Raw genomic sequence first — 21261 nt, forward strand, 5'->3', positions numbered from 1 at the left:
AAATGGGTACTTTTCCTTCTCTAACATAATTGGCATCTATTGGTTTCTAACCTACTTTTTCACTATATTATCATGAATATTTTGCACATCATCAGATATTAGTTAAAAACATAATTCATAGGGGCCTCCCCAGTGGCGCAGCAGTTGAGCACTGGGTTGCGAAGCTGCCTGCAGCCTCTGCAGCGCCGGTTCGATCCCCGGCCACCGGGCGAGGGTCCCACATGGTGCACAGACCTCTCCTGCCACCCGCTGCTTCCCTCAGCAGTATACTTCGTCACTCTGCCTGTTCTGCTCCCCGCTCTGGCTCTGGTGAATTCTCTCACCCTCCCGCGCCTCTGACTGAACCCAGTGCTTGTATGGATAAATAAATAAATCTTAAAAAAAAAAAAAACATGATTCATAATGTGTGCTCTAATCATTACATCTTAATTTATTTAGCTGCCCTTCTCTATTTATGGACGTTGATGTTGATTCCAATCAATACTAAAAAAAGAAAGAAAAAGAAATGCATGATTGCCATCTTGTGCAGAAATCTCTGTGCACACCCCCAATTATTTTCTCATAATAAATGCTTATAATTATAAAGAGAGGGGCAAAGGCACATCATTTTGTTTTATAATTTCTCTTCAGAAAGACTACAGATGCTTTGAAGCAAAGATCTTGTCTTACCTCCCTTGTCACACCAGTATGTGGTATATGATAGAGAGCCTGTGACATTATAAGTGCACAAGTGCACTTGCCCAATAAATAGTTGGAGAGAAAACGAATTTCACTACATTTCATCCTCACCCCTTCTTTCTCTGGGGAAAAAAAAAGAGTTCCCTCACCTTCTCCCATGAAGGGAATAGGATTAAATTCTGTGATATTGCGTGCCAAGGAGGCCCAGGTTCCGGAGAGCTAGGTAACAAATCCTGTTGCTGCTCAGCAATGCCCTGAAGGGGCCCCGCCCCCAGCCTGTATAAAGGCAGGGTGCAGTGGGGCAGCCACACTTGGCATCAGCCTCCAGAGCACCAGCACTGGCACTGGCACACACTATGGCTAATGAAGTGCAAGTCCTGCTCTCCCCCCTGAAAGGGGGGCATCCTCCCGCAGGTAGGCTGCCCACCTACCCTCTGTCCTGCAGATAGCAAAGGTCTCAATGCTGTCCCCTCTTTCCATCAGTGCCGCCCCTCCCGCAGAGTGCAGGTGCTCAACCTACCCATTCTTTCTTTAACTGCACGCAACTTAATTTCCTCCCATGACTTTGATCCCTCTAGGTTTGTGTATAAACCACCTGGGGATTAGTCAGGCCCCAGTTGAATTAAAACCTAATTATATACTAGAGTAAAGGGATTTGGGGCTTGCAGAAGGGGGTAGGTAGGGAGATTGGACCGTCCTTCTGGGCTGTAGATTAGGAGTGACACCTCGATACCTGAAAGGTGATTTACTGCCATGGAAACCTTCCTTGTTGGAGGTTCCAGCTCCAGACTCAGTCTCCCCAAGATGCCTGTACATCATCTGATTTTGTACCCAGCAAACTAGCTCCCACACAGCAGACAACAGCCATTTCTCCTCCCTCCTCCAGCTTTGGGGTGGAGCCTGTTATCAGTGATGTAGTTTGTCAATAAGCTGAGGAGCACTTTTTAATGAGGACCCAAGGGTGGAGGAGACTGACTGGGAAAGGTAGCTGGAAGGTACTTTATAAAACATCCACAAATTGCTCCCTTTTTTAACTTAGATATTTATATTGACTCTTTGGAATACGGAGATTAGTTTTATTGTATGTAACCATGTGTTTATATAGACTGTCTGATGTATACAGCCCTATTTTTAGCCAGTTTTATGTTCCTTCAACTACCTTTTTTTCCTTAAGGAAGATCTCAAAAACTTCACCACTTTGTTCTTGTCTTTCCCCACTTACAAAATTTATTTATTGGTATCATTCTTCAGCACCTCTAAAGTCAATGTTAGTCAGCTTTGCTTTGCTTCAAAGGACGATGGGAGGTAGACTGTTAGCAAAGCCTCAGAAGCTGACACCAAGGTTCTGTGGCTTCCTGGTAGACAGCCCAGCTAAAAGAATCAGAATTTTACTAATTCTGAGTTTCCAGTCTTAGGTACCAAGCTCTGGCCACCTGTGGCAGATTCCTGGGATTTGATATTTGTAATTGAATTTAGCAGTATATAACAATATCTGCATTGAAAGTTAATGATACTCTCAGATTTGATTATGATAGGACAGCCAGCCTGGAATGCACAGTCAGGCTGGACCCTGTGGGAACTCGGCTGCCAGCTCATGGCCAGATGGTTCTGGTGGAGCCTCGGCCAGAAGAACCTCGTGGAGATCAGCCACATAGTTTTTTTCCTGAGCCTCGTATGACATATTTTAATACTTACCTGGAATTTACTAAAACTGACAAAAATGGTCATCTTGCACTATGGCAGAGAGTTTTACATAGTGTAACTTGTAGTTGATTGAAAAATGCAGCTTAATGGTTAAGAGTATGGACTCGGAAGCATAAAGACCTGGGTTTGAAAAAAAAAAAAAAAAAGAAAGTTAATGATACTGACTAGTGGTCAGTAACTATATATGAAAATTGTTAGGAGAAAAGCTTGTTGTATAAATACCAAATAAGATCACCATTTTCTTCCCACCGCTTTCACCCCAATCCTTCATAAAACACTTAAGCTAAACTGATTTGCTAAATTATATTTATGCACAAAAACACAGAAATAAACTTAACCTTATGAAAGTTTGAATGAAACCACCAGTAACTTTCTGTCCCCACCACTAATGTTTGCTAATTGCTCTGTGTACGTAGCACACCATGACTCCATCAAGCATGTCACAATGCCTCCGGCATGACAATTAATTATTATGAACTGTGACACTACAGATAAGAGGCCTGGGATAATTAGAATGGAGATGAAGGCAGACTTTTGCCCCCATCCCAGCCCTCCCAAGAGCCAGGGAACAAAGAAGCCTCATCCTGCAGCTTTTGTATTGCTATGTATTTAAGTCAGAATCAGTTTGCTATGATGCAAAATTTTATTTATGGAACAAAGCAATTCACTGCCAGAATTTCATAAATGTTCCCCTGAGTGTTATAAGCAATATACAGAGGTCTGAAAGTGGGAAGCAGATGTCATATGATGACAAGGATCGAACTTGGCTTTTGGAACCAGACAGACCTGGATTAAAAGCCCACCTTTCATTCCACATCTGAGTCTCAGTTTTCTCATATGTAAAAAAGGGGTAATAAACAACATGGACCTGATACAGTTACTGTGCTGGCTAAAAGAGATGGCCTATCCACTGGGCCTACCCATTGTGTAAACGATAATCCCTTTAAATAGAGGCTTAGTAAAACATGTAGAAAAGAGAAGAAATCCTCCGTCCGATCACAAGACATCCTGAAGTTCAAGGGCAGCATTGGGCATGAGGGCAGCACTGTGCACAGGGGCAGAAGGAAACAGCAATGGAAAAGATACTTGTGCCTTTCTGAGCATAGTTAAAAATGAAACCACTCAGAAGTCAGCCAGCTGTAACTCTTTCCCACTGGGGTGTGTGATGCTTAGTGGTTTATCTTTCATGTTATATTAATATAATATATTGCACCTCTGTTAGCCCTGGTTATGAATTCATGCTGTGAAATAAGACTACATTAAACATGAGGTGGTCTGGGCTCTAGTGAGCTTAGTTTTGGATTTTCTCCCCTTTTTTTTTTTTTTTGATCGGCTTTGCTCTCAGTTTTGTAAAAACCCCATTATATGTATCACCAAGTGTGTGAGTAGATGATCCAAGGAAGGCAAGGCCAGCATGAAGCAGAAAGAGCAAGAGTTTCTGAGTTTTTCTATTTTCCCTGGACTTTTTAATGTGGTTTAAGTCAAAGGAAACAATCATTAGAAGGGTCACCACTGAACCCCCCAGAAAGAATCAGTTTTCTGGCTCATTAAAGAAAGAGGGGGTATATCCCCAAGTGAGAAATTAATGCAGAAAATGGGAGGAACTAGAGCTGCGTGAGGGCAATTAGAAAGAAAACAAAGAAGTAATTCTCTCATCTCCAGTCTGCTCAAGTCCCTTTATGGGAGCAGAAGGGGAACACATCTGGGAGACAAGAGAGTGGTTGCAAGACCCACTACCCCCACTTTGCAGGGCCCTCAGTTTGATGAAAGAACAGCTGCCATTCACTCAGAGATGTGCGCCTGCTCCTGCCTGATACACCGTCATCCCTGTTTCATGGAGGTGCAAACTGAGAGTCGGCAAGGTTGAGGGGCTTGCCCAAAGCCACACAGTTAGTAGACTGTGACACTGAGATTTGCAAGTAAGTCAGGCCCCACTCCAAACTCCTCTTGCTCTAAAGTCTCCTGTTCTTGATTCACACACTTTTCCTCAGGAGGGTCTTGGTTAGAAGTTTAAAATTTGCTTGGAAATCAAGTGTAAATGCCAAGTAAGCGTTTTGCCAACTTCTAACCTTTTAATTAAATGCTTCAATGGAAGCTCTAAGTCACAAAGCAGAGTTCACACAAGCCTTCGTGTTGGTCATCTTTTTCACATAGATTCTCCACTGTTTAGCAAAGGAAAACTTCAATTTTGTAGGCTTGTCTTTATCTTGACAATCTTTTATCGAAAACTGCAAATATCTGGGAAATGATTACATGTAACATTTTAAAATGTTATAAACTTCAAAAACAGTAACATGAATACAACTCTAATTCAGAGGTAGAAGAGCAAAGTTTCATTTTCTCCACATAAACTTAAGTTTTCCAATTAATCAAAGGGGCATCTTTCTCTTCTACATTTTGCATCTGTAGTTCATTTAGCTTATTGAAAGGACCTAAACTCTTACCTTCTGTATTCATAGTCAAAGGCTTGTTAAAATATTAAATCAGTTCGAGTTTCACTTTGCCCAATTCCAGTTGATCCTTTTACGAACGCTCAAAAGGCAATATAGTCCCAAATATGGAATTATGAAAATGATTACAAATTACATAAGTTAATTTTGACACCGTGAGACTTTGTAGAGGTCTTGTGAATCAGGCCCATCTAGTATAGCAAAATGGGCAAGAAGCTGATTGTGGTGGGTTCTAAATGTTTATTCACAAAGGTGTGTCTAAATCCTGGGAGACCAGTATGACCAGCATTCCCAGTAGAGCTTTGAAGATGACCCTCCCACCAACTGGTTCCATCTGGTTCAGTCACCCCTGTAGAGTGCGAGTCTGATCTGTATCTCAGGGTGTCCATGTGTACTGTGAGATATTATCTTCTACCTTCCTACCACAACAAATTGAGGATAACAATTATGCTCTGGAAATCTCAGATGTGATTTACTTCCGCTTCCTAAATCACTCAAAGCTCACAGTCCCAGAACATGGGCCACCTGGTGGCGCAAGGCTTAAGTTTCAGCACTTTGAAGCAATCTACAGCCACTGCAGCAGAGTTAGATCCCTTGCCAGGGAGCTGACCCACGTGACTCAGCAGACCTCTCCTGTCTGGCCTACTGCTTCCCCTCAGCAGTGTATTTCTGTAAATCTGCCTGTTCTGCTCCCCACTCTATCTCTGTTGAATCCTCTCACATGCGCACCCCTCCCCACCCACCCCCCCCCCGCACCTCTGACCTACACCCCAGTTCTTGTATGCATAAATAAATAAAATGAATCTTTAAAAAAAAATTTTAAAGCCCACAGTCCCAGAACAGAGAGGATTCAAAACTCCTGGATGAAAAAAGGAATCTCCTAGAAGGATTTTTAATTTCCTCTAATGTCTCTGTTTTATTGAAGGTGAAAGAGAAGAGAAGGGATGGAATAGATTTTCTTGTGGGAGTAGATGGGGAAAGTTGAAATCACAGTAAGGATTTTATAATAAGGATCATCTAGTTCAACTTCTTCCAAACCCTCCTAAGGCATCAGTGATTGAATGACTTCTCTTCTTTACTTTAATAATGAGAGACCAAGGATGTACTATGTCCTAGGCAATCTACTTAACTTTAAATAACACCATTGTATGTACCCAGGCTCTGCTTTGCTGGAACTGCCATCCTTTGGTATTTATTCTCTCCTCAGGAACAACATAAAATGAATATAAATGATAAAAACTACTTATTAAATGTTTGCCATATATTAGGTTCCGTCATCACCTGTGTTATCTTGAACAATCTGGAAAATCACTGTTATTCCATTTGCAAGGATATAGAAATTGATCTTCAGTGCAATTTAAGTATCTTGCTTAAGATCCGAGATCTCAGAATGGGTAGCACTCTCTGACCCTACAAGACATTTCCTTACCAGGATATGGCTCTTCTGCGACAGGACAGGCCCCTCAGATCTTACTTAGAGAATGGCACAATATCCTTTGGAGTTTTTTTCTTCAGAAAAGAACTTTTCAGATTCTCTAGTCCCTCATGTGACATAGCTCCTTTCTCCAAGCAGTCCCTTTCCTCAGGACAGTCACTAGATTTTCAGGATCCTTTCAAATGAGTATCACAGAACTTCTCACATGCCTTCTCAATTTTTACTATTGATTATTTTAATTTGAACACTATGCTTCTATAGTTGGAAGAGAATGTGGAAAACTAAGGGAGTTTGCAGAACTTTTTGTGCCTTTTGAATTGTTTTATGAACATATTACATAATCAGAAAAATAATTTTATTTTAAAATGGAACAATAATGAAGTCATTCAAAAGGGTATTTAGAAATAGGTTTTCTGTATTTTTTCACCTTATTGGAACTATTTTTAAAAAATTGTCAGCTTGACATTTCCATGAAAAGAATTAACAGGTTCAAAGAAATCAATGTCCATTTAGCTTTTTTTCATTTGAATTTGTCAGATTTTTGATGTGCAAATTTCCTGGGAACAGAAAAAAGAATTTGCTTTGATTTGTAATCTGAAATGGGTTGCTTCTCTTCAAAAGCTGATTTTATCTGACATTGTTAAACACTTGAATTGCCAGTAGGTCATCTGTAACCTAATTAACACTAATTGATCTCTTGAATGGCAGGATTATTAATGCAATTTAATTACTCATTAGAACATCTGAACTCAGTCAACATCCAGAGTTTGGGGTCTGGGTTGAAAGATAGGTGTCCAGTAGAGTCAGAAGCACCTCTGCTGAATCAAATGCCTCTTATCACCGCAAGTCCTGACTTCTGGAATTTGGTTTTGGAATGTAAAAAAAAAAAAGTCAGATCCAAAAAGCACCCTGTGCAAACTTTAATCTAGTGGGAAAACAGGAGGGTCACATAGTAATAGTTGGTTGCTATCATGAAGAACATAATTGGTTTGATAACAAGAAAAAATGTTTTCCAGTGAAATGCCTCCAAGGGTATGTTATTATTCTCCTCTCCAAATAGAAGGTGTAAACTTCTGCTCTTTATTTAACCTTATCCCCCCTCTCTACACATAAATAAGCAAATCTCAGCCCTTCTCCTCCTTCCCCCGTTATTTGTCCAGAACATTTTTTTTCTCTACTATGCTGTCTCAGGGGAGCTTTTTACTGTGTTGTTTTTGTAAAAGCTTGTATCTTCAAAATATAAGTTCAAATCCAGAACCATACCTTGAATAACAAAGCAGACCTTCACTTACTGTTCTAACCATGACTCCTGTGTTGAAATTTGTTTATAGTAAAAGCTGGAAGAATGCGAATTTCAAAAAAACAAGAATTTGGCATCTTGGAGAGACATACCAAAAAAGTAGGATTTGAGAAAACAAGGTAGGGGTTGCTTAATTTCTTTTCCTTCATTTCCTCAAGAAGTTTTGAGTGACTCTGCTTCCAGATGTTAAAGCCCTCTCTCTATTTGAGGACAAACCAAGGCTTCCTCCCTATGCATTTGCTAACCAGAATTAGAGGCAGCTGGGCCAAGGTGAGGTGGAGGTCATGATCAGTGAGAAGGGATAGGGGCTGAAGATGAAATTATATTCAGGTGAAAGGTGACTACTGTCTGGTGGAGTCTTTCTGGGCCCTCCTTTACTGCCCCCTTCCTCCTCGGTGGTCAGTCCTCCTACTTTGTACTTAATGTCCTGAATACACCCAGATCTGACATACCTCTCTTTAACCTATTTTCACTTTAGCCTTAAAATATAGTTCCTTGGCTGACCATTTCCATGATGTGCTTCCTGCTAAAGCAAATCTCTTGAATTAAAAATAAATGCTTTTTTGTTTTGTTTTAAATTCATCACTCAATTATTTAGAAACTAATGGTCACTATATGTGGCATATCTGAAAGGCGTATAGATACTGAAGTGGGTTTCTCCCTGCTCCAAATGCCGTAACCTTGACACACTGCACTATTCCCTGAACAGAGAAGAAAACTGTGGGTTGGAGGCCATATGCAAATGACAATCACTCCTACCTTGGTTAAGGAAAATGAGCGCATTCAAAAAGAAATTAACATACGGAACTGGCTCCTCCAAGTAGTGCATTGAGGGCCCTTCAGAAGCTATTAATTTCAGGATGGCTTCCATAGATGAGTTGAAGAGTGATTCAGATTTGTTTAGAGGAAACTCAAGGTAGGTCCTTAAGAGTTAAAATGGCAAGACTCAGAAAGAGAATGCAAAGGGAAATAGATTATTATCTCTGACTTTTTCATATAAAATTAGTCTCAGATCACTTTTAAAATTTCTTCCCAATTTCTGGGAAGGAAACTTTTTGAGGATTTTTTTCTACTTTAAAGCAAACTAATTATTTGATCCTTGAGCTATAAGTTTTGTTTCTTCTGCTATCAGAAAATAATCGTCATTAATGCAAATGAAGACCTGGGTCTTCAAGAGTGGGGATTGCATATTATTTATCTCTAGAACCAACATACAGGACTGTTCCTAGAATAGACAAGTCCTTTATACATAATGTGAAACTCTTGTTTAATCGCAAGCTGGTTAATTTTGAAAGTCTGTTCTGCTCCTGAGCCTGACTGGAGCATAAGTCCTATGACACCTGATTGCTGTGAACCTGGGCCAAAGGCTCAGGAACAAATGATCATGACTTGGAAATGACTTTCTAGTTGCCAGTCAGAGGACAAGTCATTCATTTCTCTGCAGCCCCCACCCCAAAGTGTGGACTTAATATTAATTCTAACATCAGCAGAACTGTCAGGAGCGTTACCTAGAGAGCTATAAAATGGTGATTGGAACCTTCTTTAAAAACTCAATTGCTTTCTAATAGTCATTACTATTACTACTGAAACAGCAGGAAATAATGTTCTTGCTTGCCCTAATTCCCAGAGATGGATATAGGTATACAGGCCTAGGGCTTGTAGAATTTGGGGACATCTTAAAGAAAAATAATTTTAAAAAATTATAAATACGAAATGTCTAGGGTCCCTCCCGGAGCCACGGAAGGAGCCCAGATAGTCATTGCATTGGTTCTGAATCTGAAACTTCATTAGCTCCACCATAAGTTTACCTCAGTTTACTTCTGCTTCATGAATGTTTACACGGGATGTAAGTGCCCCGTTTATATGGACAAACATCTCTCTTACATCTTCTTAGAGAACAGCTTTTGAAAAATATATCATAGAAAAGAAATTTCTAAGCATCAACGATCTATATCCATTCATGTTATCTTCCATTAACCAACACAAACCACCCAGAAAAAGAAAAAAAGTGTGCCAAGTAAAGAATTTACTTTAAGAAATCATTCTGCAGGCCCCGCCCTTAATCAGGCTGTCCTACAAAATAACCTGGTCTAGAAACAGAAGCAAGACACAAAAGAGAACATGTGTGGTTCATTTTATGAACTACAGAAACAGTCCAAACTAATGTCTGATGCTATAAATCAGGCTCATAACTATTCTTAGTGGCAGCTGGTTTTGTTAACATATAGACCAAGGGGGTACCCCAGGACCCTCAAACTTGCGTATTCTAAAGGGGTTCAACCATCGGTGCCACAAAGAGAGAATATACTGTTAGTGTAAAAGATCTTTAACAGAATTAGTTTTATAGAGAGAGAAGAAAAGAAAGGTTAATAGTTTTCCAATAAAACACCCAAACTTACCCATCATCACCTTGTGGGCAAATTCCCAGCCAGTGTTGACCTAATACAGGGCTGCTGAGGCCCAAAAAATTGCCACAAATCTGGTGGGGAACCATAGTAATGGGGAGAAAAGACCAGGAGAGCTGGGATGAAAGGAGCAAACTCAAAGTACAAATCAAGATATTGGCTGCCATTGTCAGCCTCCCCACGGGTCTCTCAGCCACGTCTCTTCCAAGTCCCCTAAATCCACAGTTCAAGTCCAAAGCCGAGACGCAAGCGAGCCCTTCTCCACGTGTCTCCCTTCACAGTCCCCTTGCCTTCTATGTTATGTAGCTTCACCTGGCTGCTCAGTTCTGCCCCCTACTTCCCCGTAGCTAGTCCATGCTTGTAATCGGCAGCAGTGAACATGATACCTCCCCCTTTTACGAGCTGCCTGTTATAGTTTAAATAGAGTTTTACATTTATGATAATAGTACCTTTTTCTGCATGCATATGAACTTCGAACTTTAAAATCATTTATAATAATAACGTGGTAAATAAAGCTGGCTGTGGATTTTTTTCCTTCTAGATGTTACCAAGTAAAATCAAGGTAGACAGCCCTCGGTATAAATCATTGAGCCGCTTCCTTGGGGAAGTTTTCAGGTCCTATGTGAAGTTTCTTTTCATCTTTACAGTGTTGTTGCAAATGTTGCTAAAATCCAGACGATGGATGCCCTCAACGACACACTGGAGAAGGTGAGCAGTGGCTGAGATGCGGCCCAGGAGGTTTCTAGTCGTTAGCATTTGCCTAACAGTTCAGGCTGCATGGGTGGGTGAGCAAGGCAATGACCACTGGGGTTTTTTCCAATTCATAGGTTTGATGTCCTAAAAGAACTTGCTATCAGTCTGAGGCACACAAACTTGTTTTGGTGAGAAAAACTTTCTCCCAAGTTCCTAGAGTCTGTTTAATCAATCACTTCCAAAATAAGATAGGAAACAGGGCCTCCTTGGTGGTGCGAGGGGTTAAGATGCAAACTATGAAGCTGTCCGCAGCCACTGTAGCACGAGTTTGATCCCCTGGCCAGCCAGGGAGCAACCCACATGGCTCAGCAGACCTCTCTTGACTCGCCTGCTACTCCCCTCAGCAGTGTATTTCAGTCAGTCTGCCTGTTCTGTTCCCTACTCTGTCTCTGGTGAATCCTCTCACCCCTGATGCCTCTGGCCTGTACCCCAGCTCTTGTATGCATAAATAAATAAATCTTTAAAAAAAAAACAACAGGGCCTCCCCTGGTGGCGCAGTGGTTGAGCGCTGGGCTGCGAAGCTGCCCGCAGCCTCTGCAGCACCGGTTTGATCCCCGACCTCCAGTGAGGGTCCCACATGGCACAACAGACCTCTCCTGCTGCGCCCGCTGCTCCCCTCAGCAGTGTATTTCGTCAGTCTGTCTGTTCTGTTCCCTGCTCTGGCTCTGGTGAATTCTCTCACCCTCCCACACTTCTGACTGTGCCCAGTGCTTGTATAAATAAATAAATAAATATTAAAAAAAAAAACAGTGTTATAATAAAAAAAAATAAGATAGGAAACAAAGCAAGAATCCTGACACCAAACTGGCAGAACTTCAACATGCCATCTAAATATTTCTCAGCAACATTGGTCATGTTTTTATAAAAAGGCAGCCTGTGTAATGGAAATGCAGCGATTTTTCAACTTCCTCCCCACCACTGCATTCCTGTAAGGAAATAATCTGATTTAAGGGCAGCATGGGTGAGGGAGGATTGCATAGCTTAGAGCTGGAGGAAGACTGGGCACTGGCTGGGTTTACCAGGAAAGTCTGTTTATCAAGGTTGTTAACTATTGTTATTTTTATTTCTGTATCTTGAATTTCTTTTAAGTAGTTCAAGAGACTCAGAAAACTCTTACCAGATAGAGATAGTGGTTTGGATTCAGTAGTTTATTTTTAAATGTTGTAGGTCAACTGAGAGGGTCCTTCATCTACTTCTGGGGGCAGCTGCATTGCATTTAGTCAATGAAGAACCACCCTTTCTCCTGCCCTTCCACCCCCAATTTATTAAAGAGACAGTAAGGGAGGGAGTCCTTGGACAAGGTAGATTTTCTATAACTGCCAAAATCAGGGGTCTGAAAATGAACAAAAACTGCAACTAGACTCCATTTGGCACTGACTCCTCTATTTGCTCTCTGGATGACCTTGAACAAGTTACTTATTCTGCCCCACATTCATCGTTTATACAACGGAGATAAGGAAGAGTCTGTAGTTCACAGCTTTGTTGTGTGGAATAAATGAGCTCATACACATGAAGCTCTTTGAACAGTACTTGGCACAGGGTAATCCATTTGCCCTTGCCGCTTAGGTTAGACACGTTGTCTTTATGACAGTGAAATAAAAAAGTATGACGAAGTCCATGGGATGTTCCAAGACATATGGTACCAGGCAAGGTCTTGATTATAGGCTACAGAGCCTCCTGATGCAGGGGGCTTGGTTCTCCCATCAGTTAGATTTGATTATTGGCTCTGCCTTAAGAAGAAGAGCTGTGGTGGACAGTGCTGGCCAGGGCACCCCAAGCTGCCCATTCCTGCCTGTCACATTCCCTTGCTCTCTGCCCACTAAATGCCTCTTATTCAGGACAAGAGAATGTTCCACTTTGTAAGTGAAACTGGATGAAATAGACATATTCTTCTAAAATATATGTTAACCCAAAATAACATGTATAATGAGAGTGGTCAATAAAGGTTGATTATGCTGTAACTGGTCAGATGCCAAGTCTATATGGTTTTTTTATAGACATGTGCATTTATCTATAACATAGAGGGAATCTTCCCTTTTCAGTTAAAAATATCACTTCTTTATTTCAAAGATAAAAGGAAAAGTCATATAACAACAGAAATAAACTGTATTTGGAAACCATAAGATAATACTGAGATGGTGTGCTGTCCCAAATGTTTTTACAATTATATCTATTTTATAAAAAACCTTTAACACTTGGATCAGTGCTTGTTGGAGAAGGGCTATAGCTAACACTGCTTCAGTTACTGGTTAGAACAGGTCTGGCATCAGACATCAGATGGCTGGGTGTTATGCTGGTTCTGTCACTCACTAGCTAGCCAGGTTCCTTCTCTTTTCTGTACCACTGCTTCATCATATGTAAATGATAATGTAATTAATAGTTCCACTTCACAGTGCTGTAAGAATAAAATAAAATAGTTCCACTTCACAGTGCTGAAGTTTTATAACACATGCAACGTACTTAGCACACAGTCGGGCACAATTAGCCCTCAGAAAGTGATTGCTTCTATTCCCAGGCAATTATCCTACGGGGCATGGCTTGGAATCAAGCAAGGGATAAGAAGCCAGAAAGAATATCAAATCCCAAGACTACCATAAGTGAGGAAGTACACTATATTGTAGTCTGTTAGGTGTGCAATAGTATTAATATACACACCTAAATTAAAACAATGTGCCCATCTTAATTTAAAAAATACTCATCGCTAAAAAATGTTAGCCATCCTCTGAGCCTTCAGCAATTTGTAATCTTTTTGCTGGTCTTGTATACAAGCATTATCTGCAAAGTGTGGGAAAGCACAATAAAATGGGATCTACCTGAATCTCAAACAGAGAAGTTGGTGGGATTTCATGTGTTTCCTTATAACTAAGAAAATCCTCTCTAAATCCATAATTCGACAGGACGCATACTAGGATTTCATAATAAATGTCATCCTGGGGGAGAAAAACCAATGCCTTTAAAAAAATAGGTCTGCTAAGATAAGCAGTTGTCAGGAGTTCCGGGCAGGAGGAGGGATTGACCACAAAGTGACAGGGGGAATTGGGTGGGTGATGGACTGGTTCTATATCTTCATTGTGGTGGGGATCACAGACTCCATGCATTTGCCAAGGGCATTTTGTACTGTCGGTAAACTATACATTAATTTTTACAAATGAAAATATTCATAAAAATTAAAGGGATATAAAATATATAGATCTACCTGTATGCTAATAAATTTTTACTGGCATTACGGTGATTCCACCTCCCCCGCCCAAAACACATATTGTCATGAAGACCTGACAATATACAATTGTCAGAAGAAATACAGTTACAGAATGAGGGTCAGATCCTCTCCATTTATTAATTTTCATTCAAGTCCTCGGCTAGAATTATGTGTATTTCCAAGAACCCATGTTAATTCTTGTGCCAATTTAAGACCTTAGACTCTAACTAAGACGGAATGGATGGCCCCATCCATAGGATTTCATCCAACCATTTAGTTATAGCAAGAAATTTCTATCCCTGTGCTGTCTGGATTCACTACTTTCATACTACCCCAGGGTGGGAGACTATAAAACAATCCCAAATCAATGGGAAGTAACATATAATTTCCCCTCCTACTGTTTATCTGCCTCCTCCCTGCACATAAACCTCTCCTTACCACATTTCTTCTTCAATCCTTTCCTATCCAATCAGCCTCCCCCCATCTCTTCCAACCCTAAAAATTGAGAGAATTTGTTTTGCCCAGTAGAGTTATGTAACCTGGAAAGCTCTCCAAGCTAAAAGTTTGGGAGACTTGGTCTTAGACCAAGTTCCCCCTGTTAGGAGGTTGTTCGATGTTTTTGAAGTCACATAGCTCCGCTGAGATTTATAGTTGCACATTTAGTAAATTTTGTTTAAGGAGGGAGTGAAAGAGAAGGATACTGCCAAATATATTAATTCTCTGGACAGTTATGGAAGTTAAATTTGGCAGTGGTTGTGAAGCATCTCAGAACATTTTAGTAACCAGTGAAAACATTAGTTACTGGGCTTTGTTAGAGTGTGGAGGGGGGTGCAATGTTGAAGCCCAGTTAAATTTGGGGCCACTTTTCAAGTTGCCAGATGCCTCACCCCTGCCAAAGTTAGTGAGATGAATGTGAAATGGGATCCTGGGGAAGAGGAAACTATCAAAAACATCTGCAAATCTAAAAAGGTTTCCCTTGTTCTGTAGATTAACATCAGCCTGGGAGTATCCTTGAATTCCATTGACTAGAGCTGCATGTTTTGTTTTAAGCACTTTGCTTAACAGGGTGTGGAAATCTAAGCACCAACATAGGAGTGGGAAGTTAACACCCTAGAAAGATGAATGGAAAAGCTGCCAGTCTACTAATACTATCTAACTTCTGGCTCTACAATAAAAACTGCTGCTGATTTTCTTACATCTAGAATTTATTCAGCAGCTCCAAATATTAGGACTTTTATCACACTTTTTTAGCTTTTTCTCTGAAACTAAAAATATAGGTTGTGAGGTCACAGCTACCCAAGTTGAAAGTTTCTATTGATCTGTTTTTCAAAGTCAGCCTATTGCCCCTTATGTGATCTTCCCACAGCAAGGCAGTCCTCATATAGATACTGGCCTTGAATTCTTTCTCTTGTGGTTACCCTAGATTCTCTTACCCTAATGAATCAGACAAGAAACACCTTTCATTTTACAAACCTTATCTTTTTACAAAGACTAATGATGAAAAGGCCAAAGCTTCATCAAAGATACCAAACTAAAGCAAAACTGGTTGTAGGTCGTACTCGGGAAAGCAATTCCTACTTATTTCTACAGACTTAAAAATGATAAATTTCTTTCTCCATTGATACATAATCTACAGTAAAGAATGAGAGCATTTAGGTGTGCCCATTTTATATACAGTTTTGTTAGTCTGGGAGAAATATTATAGACTCCACTCACAACCCCCAAGCCCTTCCACTATAAGACATTCCTGACTGAGGGGCTAAGGTACAAGAAAGAGAAATTTTCTCTCCTGTTGTATTTTCAAGAGTTGCTATGAAACCCTACTACTAACCCTCTAAACCTGTATATTTGTTTTTTGTGTTTTGGGGGTTTTTGTTATTGTTGTTATTGTTGTTTTGATGAAGTTTATTGAGGAGAAAAGAACAGAAATAAAGTGGGACCCACCCCCCTACCCCCAAGCTGGTGGAACCAGGCCAGGGAGGGGCAAGGAAGCCCAAACTTGTATATTTGTGACTTAATAATAGTGGGTAGTTTCTCTGAGGCAATTATTTTTGCTAGAATAATTTCTACTTCCTCCTCTATTCCATTCACTTCTTTTTTCCCCACCTAAGCTTTTCCAGACCAGTTCACAGATGGCCAAAAGTTCTCAGGCGCTGACTCAGTCTCTCATTCGTTCTAGTCTGTGGTAGTCCCCTCCTGAGAAGAAATTGAACAGAGCTTTTAGAACCTCAGTAAAATGCCTTGGTTAAAAATGTAAGCCTGAACCCTTGTACATTATTGGGGGGGAATGAAGAATGGGGTAGCTGTTCTGGAAAACAATATGGCAATTCCTTAAAACATTAAAGGTAGACTTTCCATATAACTTTGGCAATTCTACTTCTGAGTACATACCCCAAAGAATTGAAAACAGGAATTCAAGCAGATATTTGTGTGTTCCTAGGAGCACTTTTTACAAGTTAAGTGGTAAAAGTAACCCAAATGTCTATTAACATGTGAATGGATAAACAAAATGTGGCATACACCATACAATGGAATATTATTCAGTCTTTAAAAAGAAGGAATTTTCTAGACATACTACTTATTACGTGGATGAACCATGAAAACATTAGGCTAAGTGAAGGGAACCAGACCAAAAAAAATAAATAAAGGATAACATTACATGATTCCACTTATATGAAATGCTTGGAGTAGTCAAATTCATAAGAACAGAAGATTGAAATATACTTCTCAGAGGCTGCGGGGAGGAAGGTATGATGAGTTAGTATCTGTAGGTACAGGATTTCACTTTGGAATGATGGAAAAGTTCTGGAGGTGTATGGTTGTGAAGGTTGCAGAAAAATGTGGATATATTTAATGCTACTAAGTTGAATGCTTAAAGATGGCTATAATGATCAATTTTATCAATGCACATTTTACCACAAATGTTTAAATAACAAAGGAAATAGAACCCTGAAGTTGTGGGGATAACCCTGGAGATGATCCAATAACAAGTTAATGCCAAATAACAAAATAAGTGTTTTCTAACATACTGTTCTTCCTTTCCATTTCCTATCCCACCAACATCTTTCCCTTGCCTTCAGACCAACAATCTACATTGTGGTTTTCTCTCTTCTAGTCTCAACTTGTCATCTTGCCCCATCTCACCTTGGAAAATTGCCCAGATTTCTGACATATCAGAGTAACTTATTCATTTCCTTTAGCTTCCCCCTTTACCTTATATTTGACTTTAATTAACTTGACAAATTGTTCAACCTACCTGTAATCTTTTGAACATGATTTAGAGCTAACCTGAAATAATCCATCTGTTATAGTTGACACTGCAGACACTCAGTCTGGAAGCAAACTACTGAAGTCAATAACCTCTGAAGGTTCCTTCTGGTTCTAATGTTAAGAAAAAAAAAAAATCACACTGCCTTTACCACACTGTGAAATGTATGAAATGTGGCCTAATGACAATTGAGCTAACAACAGAAAAAAAATCACAGGCCTTTTTTTGTATTCTAGAGCAACATTTATGACCAATACCTCAATCACGTTTCTTCCATTCTGCCAGCAGAGACATTCATGGGCTTAATTATTATATAAATTATACTTGCTCATTGTTGAAGAAAAATATTAGAAAAATACTGATAAGTAAAGTAAAGAAAAAGACAAGAAATTGCCTATAATTCTATCCTTCAGAGATAACTATTGCTAACATTTCATCACATATTCTTCTAGTGTGTTTAATTTTTTAAGACCAAGAAGAGAGACTCTCTGGCATCAAGTCTCACATGAAAGGAAATGCTGTGTGCATAGAGCTCAGGGACATGTGAGAAGAGATATAAGACACATATGCTGTCCCTGGCTTAGAAGAGCCCAAACAAACCATAAACAATGTGATGTGCAGGGTCGTGAACAGTTTATCTCCCCTTTTATTTGATTTGAGTGTCAAGGCAAGGGTATCAAAGCTCAATAGTGATAAATGAAATTCTCAGGGAGCCTCCTTGATGGCAAGGAAGGTGTCCTTAGGTACTTTTATGTTTTATCAAGGGGCTTGGAAATCAAAAACCCAAAATGTCACTGGGTCTAAATTCCCCTAGGAAAACTCTGTCTTGCTCTCAGCATTGGGCATTCTTTCCATTATAGCTGTTCCTTTTCTTTTTTTTTTTTTAATGACAAAATGAAATTTTAATAATATTTCACTTTTTAGACCATTATAGCTGTTCTAAATGTAAATTCCATTAGATCCTTGTTTCCCAATGAAATTCCTCTTAGTGTCAAAAAGTCTCAGTGTGTATTAATTTAACTCTTCTTAAGCCCTTTTCCCTACAGATGTCTGCTGCGGAAATGCCTAATAAGAACTTCTGTTACCTGAGCTAATAAATCATTCTCAGTCTTCTCCTCACCAGGCTGTTTAGATTGAACCCAATGAAATGGCCAGTGGTAGACCATATTTGGACATACAAAAAGCCAAATTCACTCACTTCAATCTAATAAATAAATCTAGCACTTCATAACTTTTTTCAGCAGTTTGTTATAGTGATCCCTATATGCACCCTAATGCCAGAATAATTGCTGATAGTAAGGTATTGGTGCAAATGTAATTAACCATTTTTACCTTTAATAATGTCACTTTAAGACATACACATAAATACAGATATGTATAGTGTGTATATATATATATACTTTTTAAAATTAGAGGCAGGTTACCAGGGGAGAATCCAGGTCAACACATATACCCATGGGTTCAGAGTTAAGAGTGGTATGGGAAAAAATGAGATATTATCAAGAAGTAAATGAAACTATGAATTCTCCAGTATTGTTTTTTACCTCTTTAAAACTTCATGACCAAAAAGATCTAACATGCTTATTTTTTTCTTTCCTTCTCACCTTTAGCTCAATCATAAATTTCCAGCAATAGTGCACATGGCACATCAAAAACCCAGACCTGCTTTGGAGAAGGTCACTCCACTGAAAAGGATCTACATTATTCAGCAACCTCGAAAATGTTAAACTGGGATGTAAAACACAGCCCTCTGGCCAACTGCCTCCAGCATCTGACAGCATAGCAAAAATGGCCAAATCTTTCCGTAGACCTAGTGCACTTGTTTGGTAAATAAAATAGCTTTTGTATCTTTTCTTTTGACTTTAGATAATGAAAGTATCCAAAATAGCAAATCCAGCACATTCTTGGACCTCACTTCTCCTTTTGGTCAAGGATCCCATTGATATTTGTGTATGGAATTCACATGTGATGCATATGTAACCAATATGGGGGGAATCCAGAAAGCTTGACTCTTCACCTCCCGCTTTTTGGATAACTGTCTTTTCCTTGACACTGACCTTGAACTGTCCCACTCACATTGAGTTCTCTTTGAAGATAAAGGTTAGAGAAAACTACTCTGCATTTTACAGATGTCAATATTCTATGCAAACTGAGGAATGATTCTTCTTTGTGTATTTGTCTTAATAAGCTCTTGTTTTTAATTGAGGTGAAATGTCTTTTCCAGTTTGCCATATAAATATATAATTTATTTTGAAGCTTCGGTGAGGAAACACAAACTAAATTTACTAAAAAAAATACTCACTTCTGCAAAGCAATCAGTGACAGAATGTAAAATGAGAATGTTGATGGGAAATTTGCTCAGGGCCTTTCAGAAAGTTCATGCTCTAGAACTGAGGGGAATGTGGTTGTGGTATAGAAGTTGTTTTTTTGGTTGTTGTTGTTGTTTTTATTTAATTTCATATATATTTTTACATTATTTTTCATTTTTGCACAATGTATGCATTTTCATCTTGGTTATAGTCCCCATAAAATTCCCACCCCCCCTTGTTTTAATCCTACTCCCAGTTGGTTTTGAGGTGAGAGGGAAGGTGTTACCATAGTGAAACCTGCTCTAGCTCTCCTACCCTCCAATACATACACATACACACACACACACACACACCATGTATTCATGTATAAACGACAAAGGGCATCACCAGATGATGGTTGAGGACACTGTTTTCTTTTTCCACAGAGTTTAGTTATCACAGTTTTATTTTTCTGCATCTTTGATACTGATGCCATCCAACAACTAGCACTTCTGTTTGCCCAAGGGAGGGGGCTGGCTTTCTAGTCTATCATTTTGCAGGTTGACAACTTTGGAGTATCTCTGTCTCAGATTCCTTAAAATCCGCAGGCACTTGGCTCAGGCCCAGTGGGCATGATGATGCAATCCACCCACTCCCCTGCTTTGTTTTACTCTTTTTCAGGAACAAGAAAATTGTTTGAGAAATGCCAGCATGAACCAATAAAACAATCCTAACCTCCCCATTTTGGCTTAGCTAGTTCCAGGTCCTTTGGGACTATTGTCAGAAATAATCCAGTAATGTAAGTGTCACAAGACAAATAAATGCACAGAAATTTGAAGATCAGCTACCATATCCCCAAGGGACAGTAGCAAAGTATAAGCCAGGTGGTGGGTGCTAGCTGGAGCACTGGACTGAGATTAGGAGATTGGGGTTTTTCTTGTATTTCTTAAACTTTAAGCAAGCCATTCAATCTTCCTGTCCTTGTCAGACAAACATAATACATCTGACCCTCCCACATGAACCCTCCCAATATCCTTCTAGGAAGAAGACAAAATGAACACTGAGATTTGTAGTAAGTCATTAAAAAGTATTGAGAGCAAGGTGGTAGCATCAGGATAACTGTTGTACAATTTTCCAGAACTATAGTAAAAGGAGGAGTAGAGCCTCAAATAGGAAATTCAAGGGACACCTGAAGATGTTGGCTTGATGGAAGCAGGTAGGAAATTGGGGAGATGATAAAGAAAATGGGAAGCAAAGATAGCAGCACTGCCGGATTTGTTTTTCGTGAGGGTGAAATGAGGGCCAGTCACCCAATGAAAGTAGAAAGAAATGGGCCACTTTCCTCGTCTAAAGATAGAAGTTACATCTCAGCAGAAGACCACTCAAAGAGATACTGTGCAGGGACAGCCCCAGCACATTATAGTCAGATTTCTAAGTTCTATAGTCAGATTTCTAAGATCTGCTATTGGCTTGGCTTTATTTGACACTTTGTTTTGTTTCTTTGTATTCTGCATTTAAGTGACACCATCGGATATTTGTCTTTCTCCATTTGACTTATTTCACTTAACATAATCCCCTCCAGTTCCATCCATGTTGCAAATGGCAAGCGTTTATCTTCTTTTATATAGCTGAGCAGTATTCCATTAGGTATATATACCACATCTTCCTGATTCATTCATTTGTTTTGGGGCATTTAGTTTGGTTCCTTAGCTTGGCTACTGTAAATATGCTGCAATGAGCACAGGAATGTATATATTTCTTCCAATTACCCAGCACTAATT

General features: G+C 39.7%; 1 protein-coding gene across 1 annotated transcript; it reads left to right on the forward strand.

The window, feature by feature from the left end:
• Window positions 1-1034: 1034 nt before the first annotated feature.
• DAPL1 (death associated protein like 1) lies at window positions 1035-18919 on the forward strand (the record flags this gene model as incomplete). The annotated part of the gene is made up of 4 exons (XM_084237507.1): window positions 1035-1092; window positions 7599-7686; window positions 10620-10680; window positions 18803-18919. 4 exons carry the CDS (start codon window positions 1035-1037, stop codon window positions 18917-18919), a joined length of 324 nt encoding a protein of 107 aa, XP_084093633.1.
• Window positions 18920-21261: the final 2342 nt, after the last annotated feature.

Source organism: Talpa europaea (genome assembly GCF_964194135.1).
Source record: "Talpa europaea genome assembly, chromosome: 1".
Lineage (NCBI taxonomy): Eukaryota > Metazoa > Chordata > Mammalia > Eulipotyphla > Talpidae > Talpa > Talpa europaea.